Genomic DNA, 17,836 nt, shown 5'->3' on the forward strand with positions numbered 1-17,836 from the left:
TTTGAGTTTTAGTTTGTTTGTGTCTCTAAGTCTAAGGTGTGTCTCTTGTAGGCAGCATATAGATGGATCGTGTTTCTTTATCCAGTCTGTGACTCTCTGTCTCTTTATTGGTGCATTTAGTCCATTTACATTCAGGGTAATTATAGATAAATAAGTTTTTAGTGCTGTCATTTTGATGCCTTTTTATGTGTGTTGTTGACAATTTCATTTTTCCACATACTTTTTTGTGCTGAGGCGTTTTTCTTAGTAAATTGTGAGATCCTCATTTTCATAGTGCTTGACTTTATGTTAGTTGAGTCGTTACGTTTTTCTTGGTTTTTATCTTGAGTTATAGAGTTGTTATACCTTTTTGTGGTTACGTTATTATTTACCCCTATTTTTCTAAGTAAAAACCTAACTTGTATTGTTCTATATCGCCTTGTATCACTCTCCATATGGCAGTTCAATGTCTCCTGTATTTAGTCCCTCTTTTTGATTATTGTGATCTTTTACCTATTGACTTCCATGATTCCCTGTTATGTGTATTTTTTTTAATTAATCTTAATTTGTTTGTTTTTGTGATTTCCCTATTTGAGTTGATATCAGGACGTTCTGTTTTGTGACCTTGTGTTGTGCTGATATCTGATATTATTGATTCTCTGACCAAACAATATCCTTTAGTATTTCTTGTAGCTTTGGTTTGGTTTTTGCAAATTCTCTAAACTTGTGTTTGTCTGTAAATATCTTAATTTCGCCTTCATATTTCAGAGAGAGTTTTGCTGGATATATGATCCTTGGCTGGCAGTTTTTCTCCTTCAGTGTTCTGTATATGTCGTCCCATTCCCTTCTTGCCTGCATGGTTTCTGCTGAGTAGTCAGAACTTATTCTTATTGATTCTCCCTTGAAGGAAACCTTTCTTTTCTCCCTGGCTGCTTTTAAAATTTTCTCTTTATCTTTGGTTTTGGTGAGTTTGATGATAATATGTCTTGGTGTTTTTCTTTTTGTATCAATCTTAAATGGGGTTCGATGAGCATCTTGGATAGATATTCTTTCGTCTTTCATGATGTCAGGGAAGTTTTCTGTCAGGAGTTCTTCAACTATTTTCTCTGTGTTTTCTGTCCCCCCTCCCTGTTCTGGGACTCCAATCACTCGCAGGTTATCCTTCTTGATAGTGTCCCACATAATTCTTAGGGTTTCTTCATTTTTTTTAATTCTTTTATCCGATTTTTTTTCAGCTATGTTGGTGTTGATTCCCTGGTCCTCCAGATGTCCCAGTCTGCATTCTAATTGCTCGAGTCTGCTCCTCTGACTTCCTAGTGTGTTGTCTAATTCTGTTATTTTATTGTTAATCTTTTGGATTTCTACATGTTGTCTCTCTATGGATTCTTGCAACTTATTAATTTTTCCAGTATGTTCTTGAATAATCTTTTTGAGTTCTTCAACAGTTTTATCAGTGTGTTCCTTGGCTTTTTCTGCAGTTATCCTAATTTCATTTGTGATATCATTAAGCATTCTGTAAATTAGTTTTTTATATTCTGTATCTGATAATTCCAAGATTGTATCTTCATTTGGGAAAGGTTTTGATTCTTTTGTTTGGGGGGTTGGAGAAGCTGTCACGGTCTGCTTCTTTAAGTGGTTTGATATGGATTGTTGTCTCCGAGCCATCACTGGGAAACTAGTTTTTCCAGAAAATCCGCTAAAAAAAAATGCAGTCAGATCCTTATCAGAGTTCTCCCTCTGGCTCAGGCTATTCAGATGTTAATGAAGCCGCCTGCGTCCAGTCCAAATCCCTGCGGGACGGTTCCCCGGCTCGGATGCTGCTCTTTCTGCTCCAAGACCAGTCACTGCCTCCCGGGGACTTCTCCTACCGGCTGGGTCCCACGCCACCCGTGGAACTGGCTGGTCCCCCTCCCGGGGTTAGTTCAGGGGGGTGGAGCCGCTCTCTGTGCTTGTGCCGTACCTGACTGGTACGCTGGCTCCAGGCTCTGGAAACAATCGCTGCTTCCCCGTATTAGTTCGTTCTCCGTCTCTAAATCTGTGTTTGTTGTTCAGGGTTCGTAGATTGTTATGTATGTGATCGATTCACTTGTTTTTCCGTGTCTTTGTTGTAAGAGGGATCCGAGGTAGCGTCTGCCTAGTCCGCCATCTTGGCTCCGCCCCCTCCATCTGTTTTTTGCACAGGCCAAATAAGTGAGTCGAATGGGGATGTAGTGAGAAACACCACCCCTGCATCCTTCAAGTACTTGATGGTGGCAGTAATCTCTGCATTTCCTCCAGGAATGCAGTATTGCTTTTGGTTTACTATTTTCCTCCATAGGGGAAGTTCTAATGGATTCTACTTGGCTTTTCCTACCATAATAGCCCTTACCCCACATGTCAGGGATCCAATGTGGGGGTTCTGCCAGTTGCTGAGTATGCCTAGTATGTCTAGTAAGTACATCTGAGTAAGTCTAGTTATAGGTCTAGAAGCAAAAATGGGTGGCGGGGGTGGGTCTGGAGACATTCAGCAGTGTCTTGTAAGGCATCTATCTCAAACAATTACACATTCTGGAACTGGAAAAATCACTATAGGATAGGTTTGGGGACCCAGTGGACTCACTGTGAGATGGACATGAGCCAAGACTTCATTAAGAAGCTGACCTCCATATGCCCCAACACTGATTAGTGGGCCATCTCTGACTAGTGGGCCATCATGGTGTTTTGGGTACCTGGAATTAGTGCCAGGTCAGAGCCAGCATCCAGTAATCCCCCAAAAGTCTGACTGTTTCTTTTCACCCAATGAACAGCTACTCTCGTGAAAGGCCGTAGATCCCTTTGGGAAAGGCTGGGAGAAAGATTACATTTTTGGCAGTGTAGCGGGGTCCTGCCTCAAAGTGACCCGGCCTTCCCTTCGTTCAAGAGGTTGTGGGTCTGTAAACTGGCTCAAGTCTGGAGACTGATTGAGGAGCCATGACTCTCTATTTTGGTGATTCAAGTTGGACTGCTGTTCGCTTGACCTAAAATTCTTCTGCTTGTACAGATAAGTATTTAGTAGATTTCTCATCTCTTTCCCTCCTAGGTACACCATGACTAAGTAGCCAATGCCATAAGTCCGTACGAGTCAGACTATTCCTATTACTGCTTTGACTCTGCTGTCCATTATGGTAACCACACCTGCCTTGTTTTTGTCAATTAAGTGCCATTATTTGGCCCCTACCACCAGAGGATCCAATTAGCCCCGTTGAATTTAGGTGTCTTAATTTTTTTTTTTTTTTTAATTAAGTTAGGGCAGTTCTCACTGTCAGATCTGAGCTGAGGCTCCCTTCACAAATTTGTTCCCAACCATTGTGTTAAAAGATGTGTCCTCTGGGCACTCCATGGGTGGATCTGTGGGCCCAATCTGTTAAATCCACTCTAACATGCCAATTTCCCTAAACCATTGGATACTGTCTTCTACAGTATACCGAGGCAGGTCTAGCATTTCAACTTTGATTTTGTATAGGCCATCACTTAATCCATGCTTCATTGAACCGGCCAAGTAAATGACTGGATCCTTTTCTAAACATTAAATGAAGAATCTGTGTTAGTGGGCCCATAACAATAAACTCAGACTTATCTAACTTTATGTTCCTTGCACCATTATCCCACACCCTAATAGCCAGTCCCGCACATATTCCCCAGGTTTGTGTCTGTATATACTAGAAAAATCAAGGAGTTCTTTTTTAGCGTAGCATGGCTTCTCCTGGGTCACACTTTGTATTTCATCTCTTGGGGCTCACTGGGACTTAAGTCTAGTTTTAGGTCTAGAAGCAAAAATGGGTGGTGTGGGTGGGTCTGGAGACATTCAGCAGTGTCTTGTAAGGCATCTCTCTCAAACAATGCCCCAGACAACACCTCAGGTGCTGTCCCAGGTGATATCTCTGACAAAGACTCTTCAGTGGAAGGGATAATAATTTTACCTGGGACGGTGGCTTAGCAGACAAAGAGAAATAATCCTTTCAAATGGGAGTAAGAGGGGTGGTTGTGTTGACAGGAGTGATTCAATGAAATTTAGGGGCTTAATGTCCCCAGCTTCCTGATTATCTGCCCATATGTCCTCATCCCAAGTCTTTAGAACCCAATTTCTTACCAATCAATGCCTTCACTTTAACTTCAGACACCCACCTTTCGAGGTTGGGAATTCAATTGACATTGTAATTTAGCTGCTGTTATGATACGAATCTGGGTTCAGTTTTTGGCATACCCTCTCTGTTACTACAAGAAATAGGGTTTTCTTTCAGGGCATAAGTTAGAACTTTCAGGTCTTTTATGCAACACTTGAGCTGTGACTCTGAAGCCCTGAGTTCATCTCTTTCTTTCGCCACTTTGTCTACTGAAAGCAGGACCAACCAACCAGCTTCCTTATAATTCTAATTCTGACAAAATTGTAGAAAGGTATCAAATATGGAATCATCCAGAGCCTTGTCTCTCACAAATATTTGACCCACTGGTGGTGATATTTTGTGTATTTCTATTGCCACCTCATACCATGAATTAGCAGTGCCTTCTTTTTTTTTTTTTTTTTACTACTGGAGACAGAGTCATCGTTGCCTTTAAGGATGGCCAGACTTGAGAACCAATTCATAACTCATTCTTGTGATGTTCCTCTAGAACCACTCTCAGTACCAAATATCTTAGGCTGGGTTATCTAATGAAGCGTGTTGTTATTTTTGTTAGGTGCCGTCGAGTCGATTCCAACTCATAGCAACCCTATGCACAACAGAACGAAACACTGCCTGGTCCTGCGCCATCCTTACAATCATTGTTATGCTTGAGTTCATTGTTGCAGCCACTGTGTCAATCCACCTCGTTGAGGGTCTTCCTCTTTTCGGCTGACCCTGTGCTCTGCCAAGCATGATGTCCTTCTCCAGGGACTGATCCCTCCTGACAACCTGTCCAAGGTATGTAAGACACAGTCTCACCATCCTTCCCTCCAAGGACCACTCTGTCTGTACTTCTTCCAAGACAGATTTGTTCATTCTTTTGGCAGTCCATGGTATATTCAATATTCTTCACCAGCACGACAATTCAAAGGCATCAACTCTTCTTCAGTCTTCCTTATTCACTATCCAGCTTTCACATGCATATGATGTGATTGAAAATACTATGGCTTGGGTCAGGTGCACCTTAGTCTTCAGGGTGACATCTTTGCTCTTCAACACTTTGAAGAGGTCCTTTGCAGCAGATTTGCCCAATGCAATGCATCTTTTGAATTTCTTGACTGCTGTTTCCATGGCTGTTGATTGTGGATCCAAGTAAAATGAAATCCTTGACAAGTTCAATATTTTCTCCGTTTATCATTATGTTGCTCATTGGTCCAGTTGTAAGGATTTTTGTTTTCTTTATGTTGAGGTGCAGTCCGTACTGAAGGCTGTGGTCTTTGATCTTCATTAGTAAGTGCTTCAAGTCCTCTTCACTTTCAGCAAGCAAGATTGTGTCATCTGCATAACGCAGGTTGTTAAGGAGTCTTCCTCCAATCCTGATGCCCTGTTCTTCTTCATATACCCCAGCTTCTCGTATTATTTGTTCAGCATACAGATTAAACAGGTATGGTGAAAGAATACAACCCTGATGCACACCTTTCCTGACTTTAAACCAATCAGTATCCCCTTGTTCTGTCCGAACAACTGCCTCTTGATCTATGTAAAGGTTCCTCATGAGCATAATTAAGTGTTCTGGAATTCCCATTCTTTGCAGTGTTATACATAGTTTGTTATGATCCACACAGTCGAATGCCTTTGCACACAGGTAAACATCCTTCTGGTATTCTCTGCTTTCAGCCAGGATCCATCTGACATCAGTAATGATATCCCTGCTTCCACGTCCTCTTCTGAAACCAGCCTGAATTTCTGGGATTTCCCTGTCGATATACTGCTGCAGCCATTTTTGAATGATCTTCAGCAAAATTTTGCTTGTGTGTGATATTAATGATATTGTTCTAGAATTTCCACATTTGGTTGGATCACCTTTCTTGAGAATAGGCATAAATATGGATCTCTTCCAGTCAGTTGGCCAGGAAGCTGTCTTCCATATTTCTTGGCATAGATGAGTAAGCACCTCCAGTGCTGCATCTGTTTGTTGAAACATCTCATTTGATATTCCATCAATTCCAGGAGCTTTGTTTTTCGCCAATACCTTCAGAGCAGTTTGGACTTCTTCCTTCAGTCCTATCATTTCCTGATCATATGCCACCTCTGGAAATGGCTGAATATCGACTAATTCTTTTTGGTATAATGACTCTCTGTATTCCTTCCATCTTCTTTTGATGCTTCCTGCGTCATTTAATATTTTCCCCATGGAATCCTTCACTATTGCAACTCGAGGCTTGAATTTTTTCTTCAGTTCTTTCAACTTGAGAAACGCTGAGCGTGTTCTTCCCCTTTGGTTTTCCATCTCCAGCTCTTTGCTCATGTCATTATAATACTTTGTCTTCTCGAGATGCCCTTTGAAATCTTCTGTTCAGTTCTTTTACTTCATCAATTCTTTCTTTTGCTTTAGCTGCCCGACGCTCAAGAACAAGTTTCAGAGTCTCCTCTGACATCCATCTTGGTCTTTTCTTTCTTTCCTTTCTTTTCAGTGACCTTTTGCTTTCTTCATGGATGATGTCCTTGGTGTCATTCCACAACTCGTCTGCTCTTCAGTCACTAGTGTGCAATGCATCAAATCTGTTCTTGAGATGGTCTCTAAACTCAGCTGGGATATATTCGAGGTCATATTTTGGCTCTCGTGGACTTGCTCTGATTTTCTTCAGTTTCAGCTTGAACTTGCATATGAGCAATTGATGGTCTGTTCCACAGTCGGCCCCTGGCCTTGTTCTGACTGATGATATTGAGCTTTTCCATTGTCTCTTTCCACATATGTAGTCAATTTGATTTCTATGTGTTCCATCTGGCAAGGTCCATGTGTATAGTCATGTTTATGTTGGTGAAAGAAGGTATTTGCAATGAAGAAGTCGCTGGTCTTGCAAAATTCTATCGTTTGATCTCTGGCATTGTTTCTATCACCAAGGCCATATTTTCCAACTACTGATCCTTCTTCTTTGTCTCCAACTTTCACATTCCAATCTCCAGTAATTATCAATGCATCTTGATTGCCTGTTCGATCGATTTCAGACTGCAGCAGCTGATAAAAGCCTTCTATTTCCTCATCTTTGGCCCTAGTGGTTGGTGTGTAAATTTGAATAGTGGTATTAACTGGTCTTCCTTGTAGGTGTATGGATATTATCCTATCACTGACAGTGTTGTACTTCAGGATAGATCTTGAAATGTTCTTTTTGACGATGAATGCAATACCATTCCTCTTTGAGTTGTCATTCCCAGCATAGTAGATGATATGATTGTCCGATTCAAAATGGCCAATACCATTCCATTTCAGCTCACTAATGCCTAGGATATCGATGTTTATGCATTCCCTTTCATTTTTGATGATTTCCAGTTTTCCTAGATTCGTACTTCGTACATTGTAGGTTCCAGTTATTAATGGATGTTTGCAGCTGTTTCTTCTCATTTTGAGTCGTGCCACATCAGCAGATGAAGGTCCCGAAAGCTTGATTCCATCCACGTCATTAAGGTCGACTCTACTTTTCACGTGTCTCTCAGTTTATCATACTGTGGGGGCTTGCATGTTGCTGTGATGCTGGAGGCTATGCCACCAGTATTCGGATACCAGCAGGGTCACCCATGGAGGACAGGTTTCAGCTGAGCTTCCATACTAAGGCAGACTAGGAAGAAGGACCCGGCAGTCTACTTCTGAAAAGCATTAGCCAGTGAAAGCCTTATGAATAGCAGCGGAACATTGTCCGATATAGTGCTGGAAGATGAGCCCCCCAGGTTGGAAGGCACTCAAAAGATGACTAGGGAAGAGCTGCCTCCCCAAAGTAGAGTCGACCTTAATGACGTGGATGGAGTCAAGCTTTCGGGACCTTCATTTGCTGATGTGGCACGACTCAAAATGAGAAGAAACAGCTGCAAAATCTAGTGAAGCGTATATATATGTAATTATATATATGGAGAGGTTTATTTCAAAGAAATGGCTCGTGAAGTTGTGGAGGCTGCAAGTCTCAAATCCACGGGTCAGGCATCAGGCTGCAGGCTTCTCCTAACTCACGTGGTTGCAGGGGCTAACAAACCCAAGTAGACAGGTCAGATGGTATGCCGCTACTTCTTAGGGCTTTGGGAGTTGTTGAATCGCAAAACCTGGAGGTCAGACTACAGGCTGCTGGCTCACGTCCCAAGAACCGGAGGTCAGAGGATTAAGAGTTGGATGCAGGACCAAGAGAGGGCGAACTTTGCCTGAGCATCCATATATTTTGGATGCAGGTCACACCCCCACAGAAATTTCCCTTTCCACTGATTGTTTACTCACAACTGATCACATCACAGACAGTAATTACGTCATATCTGCCACGCCACTGAGAATCACGGCCTAGCCAAGTTGACACATAACCTTAACTATCACAATGTGTGTGATGTGCCTGGACACAATAAGGGCAGGACAATGGCAGTACCTGTTGCCAGGTGGATGTTTACCCGTGTTTTATTGACTATGCAAAGGCATTTGATTGTGTGGATCATAACAAATTATGGATAACATTGCAAAGAATGAGAATTCCAGAACACTTAATTGTGCTCCTGAAGAATCTGCACTTAGACCAAGAGGCAGTCATTTGAACAGTGCAGGGGAATACTGCATGGTTTAAAATGAGGCAAGGTGTGTGTCAGGGTTGTATTCTTTCACCATACTTATTAAATCTGTATGCTGAGCAAATAATCTGAGAAGCTGTATTGCATGAAGAAGAACGTGGTATCAGGATTGGAGGAAGACTCGTTAAGAACCTGCGATATGCAAATGACACAACCTTGGTTGAGGAAAGTGAAGAGAACTTGAAGCACTTACTGATGAAGATCAAAGTCTGCAGCCTTTGGTATGGATTACACTTCAACATAAAACAAAAATTTTCACAAATGGACCAATAAGCAACATCCTGACAAATGGGGAAAATATTGAAGTTGTCAAGGATTTTATTTTACCTAGATTCACAAATCAACGCCCATGTAAGCAGCAGTCAAGAAATCAGAAGACACATCACGTTGGGCAAATTGGCTACAAAAGAGCCCTTTAAAGTGTGGAAAAGCAAAGATTTCACCTTGAAGACTTAGGTGTGCCTGACCTCACGCCATGGTATTTTCAGTTGCCTCATATGCATGCAAAACCTGGACAATGAATAAGGAAGACCAAAGAAGAATTGATACATTTGAGTTGTGGTGTTGGTGAAGAATATTGAATGTACCATGGATTGCCAAAAGAACTAATAAATCTGTCTTGGAAGAAGTACAGCCAGAGTGCTCCTTAGAAGCAAGAATGGCAAGATTTCATCTCACATACTTTGGACACATTATCAGGAGGGACCAGTCCTTGGAGAAGGACGTCACACCTGGTAAAGTAGAGGGTCAGTGAAAAAGAGGAAGACCCTCAGCAAGATGGATTGATACAGTGGCTGCAACAATGGGCTCAAACATAACAAAGATTGTGAGGATGGTGCAGGACCGGGCAGTGTGGCACCTAACACACACTACTGTCCCCCTCATTCACTGTGACTGCCACACTGGCCTCTCTGCTAGTCTTCGAACATGTCAGGTATCTTCCCACTGCAGGTCCTGTACTCTGGCTGTTCCTTTCTCCTGGAATGTTCTTCCCCTGGATATCCACTTCCCTCACTCCTGCTTAGTGTGTTTACGTTGACTGTAGTTTTAATTATTGTGTGTCTCTTGCTCACAACTAGCAACTGCCCCTGTCTCAAGGGCAGGAATTCTGTCTGTCTTGGTCATCGTTGTCCCCTCTGACCCTAGCGTAGTACCTGGAAGGTGGTAGATGTTCAGCAAACATTTGGGGAATTAATAAGTTTGTAACATGGGAATAATAACCATCCCCAACTCACAGTCTTGTTATGGGAATTCCAAAGGGTAAATGTGATTTACTGGTGTCCCAAGAAAGTCCAGCTAGGTTTGAGTAAATTGGGAAATTAAAGAAAGAAACATTTTGTTGATTATATTTGCACCACAATAAAAAAGAAAGGAAGAAAGAAAAATAGGTAGGACTTTAAGCTTTATTACATCCAAGAGAGTAAAGGTGAATGACATAGGCCTAGGATTGTTAATGGAGCCCTACCGGGGTGGCTGGCTTGCATGTGTAAACCTCTCAGGCTTGTGGGAGAAGTCTCTGTCCATGGGGAAGAAAGTCAGATGGGGGCGCCTGCCCACCTGACTTTGCCCCAAAAAGTTGCCTCTCCCCCCTGGCTTGGGGCTTCGTCCTGGAGTTCTGGGAGATTAGCCGCTGGTGGCGCTCCCTATGTATAATGCCCACCCTCACAGAGGGCTTGCTCCGTGCCAGGTGCTGTTTCAGGTACGAAATATTAACTCATTTTATCTTCAACACCCTCTGAGGTGGAATATTATCATCCCCATTTTGCAGATGGGAAAGCTGAGGCACAGAGAGGTGAGGTCACACAGCTAGTCAGGGGCAGACCTGGGATCTGAACCTCAGCCAGTTGGTTCCAAAGTCTGGATCCTTAACCGTCACTCTCCATGTACACAGTCAAGGGCAGGGAGTAAATGTTTCCCTCTAACGTAAGTGGACTGCTTAGAACAGTGCCTGGCACATTATGCATGATCAATACGTTCTCCACTGTTAATTTTTAAAAATCACCTGCTTCATTCATTTATTCACTCACATATATTGATCATGCCTTGTCCAGGTGCCAGGGGCTAGGGATATGGCAGTGAATGGGACAGCCGTGAATCATGCTGGGGAATCAGTTGATGTGAGCCCCAGGATGTGAACAGTGGGGCTCTGATCTGAGGTCGGGGGCAGTAGGGCTGCCCCTAAGATGGGGACAGGAAGGAGGGGCAGGTATGGGGGGGATACTGAGACCAGTGTGAAGAGCCTGGGGGTCACCCAAGGGGAGATGTCCAGGAGGCTTTGAGTCTGGGGCCCAGGGGAAAGGGGCTGGGGACAGAAACGTGGGCAGCATTAGGGCAGAGTTGGGAAACTGAGACCGAAGGTGTAGATGAGAAGTTCCCTGCAAGGGGAGTAAGGAGGAAGAGGGAAGGAGGCCAGGACCCAGCCCTAGGGGACCTCCATATTTATAAGACCAAATCCAAACCAAACCCATTGCTGTTGAGTCAATCCTGACTCATAGCGACAGGCAGAGAAAAACCTAATAAAAACTAAGCAGGAGCTGACAGCGATGAAAAAGGAAAACCAGGTATGTGGTGTAGGGGAAGCCGGAGGGAGCAAGTGATGCAGGAAGGAGGGAGGCCCCTTGTTCTTTGCAAAGTCAGATGCCAGCCTCTGCCAGGGCTTCACACACACGTCTGCCTTAATCCTTAAAACTGCCTGGCAAGGAGCTCCTGTCACCATCTCATGTGAGTAAACCGGAGCCCAAAGAAGTGAAACTCATTACCTCCAAAGCCGATCCTCTGAAATGCTAACGCTGGCTTCTACGTGTTCTGACATGTTTTAAAAATTATAAATGAAGAAAAAAAATCAATATTAAAAAAGAAATATCAGCATGTCCTCTGTAGCATTGTTTGGGGTGGTGGATACTCAGAGGCCACCTGGTGTCCCTCCCTGGGAAGGGAGCAGTTAGAAGTGATGGGTTGTATGTACCCAAAGAAACATGGATGAATCCTAAAATCAGAGTGCTCAGTGAAAAACGTGAGAAACATCCAGAGGTTCACCCTTCAGCCGAAGATTAGACAGGTCTGTAGGGCAAACAATAACACACATGAGGAACGTGCCTGTAGTTCAGTCATGTACACGAGACTAAGTGGGCACACCAGCCCAAAAGCAAAGACAAGAAGGCAGGAAGGGAGAGGAAAGCTGGATGAATGGAAATGAGGAACCCGGAGTGGAGAAAAGGAGACTGTTGATACATCTCGGGGTTGACAACCAAAGTCACAAACCAATTTGTGTATTAATTATTTAATGAGAAACTAATTTGCTCTCTAAACTTTCACCTAAAGCACAATTTAAAAAAAAAAAGAAAGAAAGAAAAACACAAGAAACAGAACAGGAGATATGTAACATAATACAATTTGTGTGAATTTTAAAATATGTCCCCCAGATTGACAGGGAAGGGGCATGAGGGAACTTTGTGCAGTGATGGAAATGTTCTGATCGTGACAGAGGTTTGGATTGCTTGGGCATGCATTTGTCAAAACTCATTAAAAGCTACGTTTAAAATATTCACATTTCAATGTATGTAAATCTTACCTCAAAAAGATAAAAACAACTGTAAATAATGACTGAGCTCCAATTAATGATCGACATCCTGAGGTAGTGGTTAAATGCTATAGCTGCTAACCAAAAGGTTGGCAGTTCAGATCCATCAGGCACTCCTTGGAAACCCTATGGGGCAGTTCTACCCTGTCCTATAGGGTCACTGTGAGTCAGAATAGACTCGAGGGCAGTGGGTTTGGTTTTGGTTTGGTTTTGAAGCATTTAGAGGGACCATTTAAGGATGTCTGCAACTTACTTTGAAATGCATCAAAACGTAAGATGGATTGATGGACGGATAGAGGAATAGACAGGTGGAGAGATATGATTCAAAACAGGTACAGTAAAATACTGATGGTAGAATCTAGGTGGTAAATATGTGGACTTCCACTCTACGAGTCTTTCAACTTTTCTTTATGTTTGAAAATTTTCAAAATAAGATGTTGGAAAGAGTATGCCCCACCAATATGCACTTGGCAAAAAAAAAACACACACACACACATATACACAATAACAAGAAGACACACATTATTGACCCATAACAAGAGAAGAGATTGAAAATGTAATAATAATAATAAAAAAAAAACTCCCAACAACAAAAAAAGCCCAGCCCAGATGGCTTCACTGGAGAAGTCTACCAAACATTCAGAGAAGAGCTTACACCAGTACTACTCAAACTATTTCAGAACATAGAAAAAGAAGCAATACTTCTGAATTCATTCTATGAAGCCAACATAACCCTGATACCAAAACCAGGAAAAGACACCACAAAAAAAAAGAAAATTACAGGCCAATATCTTTCGTGAATATAGATGCAAAAATTCTCAACAAAATTCTATCCAATAGAATTCAGTGTCATGTCAAAAAAAATAATACAGCAGGACCAAGTAGGATTCATACTAGGTATGCAAGGATGGTTCAATATTAGAAAATCAATCAACATAATCCACCACATAAATAAAAGGAAAGAAAAGAATCACATGATCATCTTAATTGATGAAGAAAAGGCATTCACCAAAGTCCAACACCCATTCCTGATAAAAAAAAACTCTCAATAAAGTAGGTACAGAAGGGAAATTTCTCAACATAATAAGGGGCATCTATGCAAAACCAACAGCCAACATCATTCTTAATGGAGAGAGGCTGAAAACATCCCCTTGAGAACAGGAACAAGACAAGGATGCCCTTTAACACCACTCCTGTTTAACATTGTGCTGGAAGTCCTAGCTAGAGCAATAAGGCAAGAAAAAGAAATAAAGGGCATCCAAACTGGTAATGAAGAAGTTAAACTGTCCCTATTTGTGGATGATATGATACTATACATAGAAAACCCAAAAGGCTCCACAAGAAAACTACTGGAACTAATAGAAAGATTCAGCAGAGGAGCACGATACAAGATAAACATACAAAAATCAGTTGGATTCCTGTACATCAATAGAGAGAATGATGAAAAGGAAAATACCATTTATAATAGCCCCTGAAAAAATAAAATACTTAGGAATAAATCTAACCAGGGATGAAAAAGACCTATACAAAGAAAACTACAAAACACTACTGTAAGAAACCAAAAGAGATCTACATAAATAGAAAAACATACCATGCCCATGGATAGGTAGACTCAACATTGTGAAAATGACAATTTTACCCAAAGTGATTTACAAATACAATGCAATACTGATCCAAATACCAACAAGATTCTTTAAAGAGATGGAAAAACTTATCATTAACTTTATATGGAAAGGGAAGAAGCCTCGGATAAGTAAAGCACTATTGAAGAAAAAGAATAAAGTAAGAGGACTCGCACTACATGACCTCAGAAACTACTACACAGCTACAGTAGTCAAAACAGCCTGTTACTGGTACAATGACAGATACATTGGCCAATGGAACAGAATTGAGAACCCAGATGTAAATCCATCCACCTATGGTCACCTGATCTTCGACAAGGGCCCAAAGTCCATCAAATGGGGAAAAGATAGTCTTTTTAACAAATGATGCTGGCAAAACTGGATGTCTGCAAAAAAATGAAACAGGAACCATACCTCACACCATATACAAAAACTAATTCAAAACGGATCAAAGACCTAAATATAAAGCCAAAAACTATGAAGTCCATAGAAGAAAAAATAGAGTCAACAGTAGAGGCCCTAATACACAGCATTAACAGGATATAAACCACAACCAACAAGACACAAACTCCAGAAGATAAGCTAGATAAATGAGACCTTCTAAAAATTAAACACTTATGCTCATAAAAGACTTCACCAAAAGAGTAAAAAGAGAACCTACAGACTGGGAAAAAAAATTTGGCTATTACAAATCAGATGAAAGTCTAATCTGTAAAATCTACAAGAAAATCCAACACCTCTACAACAAAAAGACAGTTAAAAAATGGGCAAAGGAAATCAACAGACACTTCACCAAAGAAGACATTCAAGCTGCCAGTAGACACATGAGGAAATGCTCGCAATCACCAGCCATTAGAGAAATGCAAATCAAAACCCAATGAGATATCATCTCACCCTGGCGTTACTGGCATGAATCAAAACAACAGGAAACTACAAACGCTGGAGAGGCTGCAGGGAGATGGGAACTCTTGTGCACTGCTGGTGGGAATGCAAAATGATACAACCATTTTGGAAGACGATATGGCGCTTCCTTAAAAGAAATAGAAATACCATATGATCCAGCAATCCCCCTCCTAGGAGTATATCCTAGAGAAATAAGAATCATCACATGAATAGACATATGTGCACCCATGTTCACTGCAGCACTATTCACAATAGCAAAAGATGGAAACAACCTAGATGCCCATCAACAGATGAATGGATAAACAAACTGTGGCACATACACACAATGGAGTATTACGCAACCATAAAGAACAACAATGAGTCTGTGAAGCATCTCATAACATGGATGAATCTGGAGGGCATTATGCTGAAATAGTCACAAACGGACAAATATTGTATGAGACCACTACTGTAAAAACTCATGAAAAAGGTTAACACACAAAAAGAAACAATCTTTGATGGTTACGAGGGAGGGGAGGAGTGGGGATGGAAAAACACTAGACAATAGGTAAGTGGTAACTTTGGTAAAGAGTAAGACAGTATACAATACTGGGGAAGCCAGCACAACCTGTACAAGGTGGGGTCATGGACGCTCCATAGACACATCCAAACTCCCTGAGGGACCGAATTGCTGGACTGAGGGCTGTGGGGACCATGGTCTTGGGAAACATCCGGCTCAACTGGCATAACATAGTTTATACAGAAAATGTTCTCACTTTGGTGAGTAGCGCCTGGGATCTTGAAAGCTTGAGAGCGGCCATCTAAGATACTCCACTGGTCTCACCCCTTCGGGAGCAAGGGAGAACGAAGAAAACTAAAGACACAAGGGAAAGATTAGTCCAGAGGACTAATGGACCACATCTGCCACTTGCTTCACCAGACTGAGTCCAGTACAACTAGATGGTGCCCAGCTACCACCACTGACTGCTCTGACAGGGATCACAATAGAGGGTCCCAGACAGAACTGTGGAAAAATGTAGAACAAAATTCTAACTCAAAAAGAAAGACCACACAGAGACTAGAGAAACCTTTAGAGTATGGCCCCTGGACACCCTATGAGCTCAGTAATGAAGTCACTCCTGAAGTTTACACTTCAGCTAAAGATTGGACAGGCCCATAAAACAAAACAAGATTAAAGGGGCACACCAGCCCAGGGGCAAGGACTAGAAGGCAGGAGGAAACAGGTAACTGGTAATAGGGAACCCGAGGTTGAAAAGGGAGAGTGTTGACATGTCGTGGGGTGGTTAACCAATGCCATAAAACAATATGTGTACTATTTAAGAAAAACTAGTTCTGTAAATCTTCATCTAAAGTATAATAACAGTAAAAAAAAAATTTAAGATACACGTTATACAGAATGGAGTGATTGTCAATGTTTGGTGTAGGGGTTAGAAATAAGATATAAAGACAAAAAGGAATAAATTAATGAACAAACTAAAATCCTTTTGGTCTAACCAGAACCCATGTACAATGGGCACACACCAATAGGCCTGTGTTGATTGATAAAATATTAATATCCTTCTGGTTGGGAAAAGAGCTGAGGTCCCAAACTCCTTGAGTATTCCCATCACCCAGGCCCCTCCCCTACAATTCCCAGATGTCCACGTTCCATTCAGGGGCCTCCAGGACCCTGTCCCTCACTACAGTCACATTTATTCTGATTGGTCTGAGTCTGGGAAGTAGCAGGAGTTAAATATATCTTGAACAGATCACCTGCAGACACCCACCACATCCAAGCCCAGGGTCTCTGCTCCCCCCACATTCCCCACCAACCATCCAATCTCACCCCGCCTGACGTCCTTACCTTCCCAGAGTCCAGAGCTTCTGCCAGCCTCTCAGGGCTCAGCTCTACGGAGGCCCCCGGTTCTCTGACCCACGAAGTTAGCTCCTTCTGAAATGGGATAATGGGTGGGGCGCTGGGGGGGCCTGGTGAGTAGCCGCACCCCACCACCACCATCCTGCCCCCCCCTTACACAGAGCCGAGTGCTGGTCAGTGCTGTCACCTTCAGCTGCATGAGGGTGGGCCCAGCTGGGCCAGGGGTCTCCACGAGGCTTCTTGACAGGTCCACGCACCGCAGTATGGCGTTGAGGTTCCCCTCATACCAGGCCTCGCTGCCCAGCCAGCAGGCGTCAGGGCCTGAGCCTGCTAACCCCCTTCCTGCCCTCCTCCAGGCTTCCTGGGGCCCCAGCCCCCTACTCACCCAGTCCTGGCAGCTGAGTCTGGCTCCTCCTCGATAGGCACTGCCAGCAGGGGCCGGAGGCCTAGGTGCTGAAGCTGCTGGACACAGTCCTTCACCTCCTCTACGGTCTCGCCAGCCACAAACTGCCCATAGATGGATGCCCGGAGAAGCGCGCCTGAGAGCCGGGAGCCCAGGAGTCGCCGAGACCAGGCCTGGAGCTGGGGTGACAGGGAGTAAGGGCTCAGAGCAGGGCCCTGGGAGACTCCAGGCCAGTCCTGGGGGCCGCTGCTCACCGCCAGCCCGTGGGTGGCCAGAGGAGGCCAGGCACACAGCCGCAGCACCAGCAAAGCCCTGGTCAGCTCTCCTGTGCCTTTGAGGTGGAAGGCCCCACCATCGAAGCGCAGCGGCTTCCAGCCCCCTGCAGAGGGGCCTGCCCGGGAGTAAGGCACCCGACAGATCCGGAGCATGGGATCCTTTGTCGCTTCCACCCCAGGTGAAGGGGCTTTGGACGCAGTGGGTCGCCAACCGCCCCTTGCCTGGCCAGGGGGCAATGACTGATTAACTGGGCAGTGGACATGGGAAAACAACCTTTAGGATCACAGTTGATTATCCTTGGGAGGGGGGGCAGTTAATTATTAACAGATGAGGTCAGAGTTCAGAGTAACCAGGACAGAAAAGGAAACCCCCAGTCATAGCCCCCAACAAAGCCCTCAACAGCTGGCGCTTATCTGGTGCCCACCATGTACCAGTGGGTGCTGGGTGAGGGCATGGACTCTGGAGCAAGCACCTCTGGGTTTGAGGCAGTTTGGCTTT

The 17,836-nt window shown here is 43.4% G+C and overlaps 1 protein-coding gene across 2 annotated transcripts in view; it reads right to left on the bottom strand.

Annotated features, from left to right (window-relative positions):
- Positions 1-17,490, bottom strand: part of PRODH2 (proline dehydrogenase 2) — a 31,356-nt gene extending 13,866 nt beyond the window's left edge. For both annotated transcript variants that reach the window (XM_049900830.1, XM_049900829.1), the window contains exons 1-4: positions 17,317-17,490; positions 17,045-17,241; positions 16,817-16,955; positions 16,648-16,734 (exon numbers count right to left, since the gene is read on the bottom strand). In XM_049900830.1, the coding sequence (XP_049756787.1) occupies positions 16,648-16,734; positions 16,817-16,955; positions 17,045-17,241; positions 17,317-17,490 (597 nt within the window). The remainder of the gene's footprint in view (positions 1-16,647; positions 16,735-16,816; positions 16,956-17,044; positions 17,242-17,316) is intronic.
- Between the last annotated feature and the right edge of the window lie 346 nt (positions 17,491-17,836).

The sequence above is a fragment of the Elephas maximus genome, chromosome 11 (assembly GCF_024166365.1).
Source record: "Elephas maximus indicus isolate mEleMax1 chromosome 11, mEleMax1 primary haplotype, whole genome shotgun sequence".
Lineage (NCBI taxonomy): Eukaryota > Metazoa > Chordata > Mammalia > Proboscidea > Elephantidae > Elephas > Elephas maximus.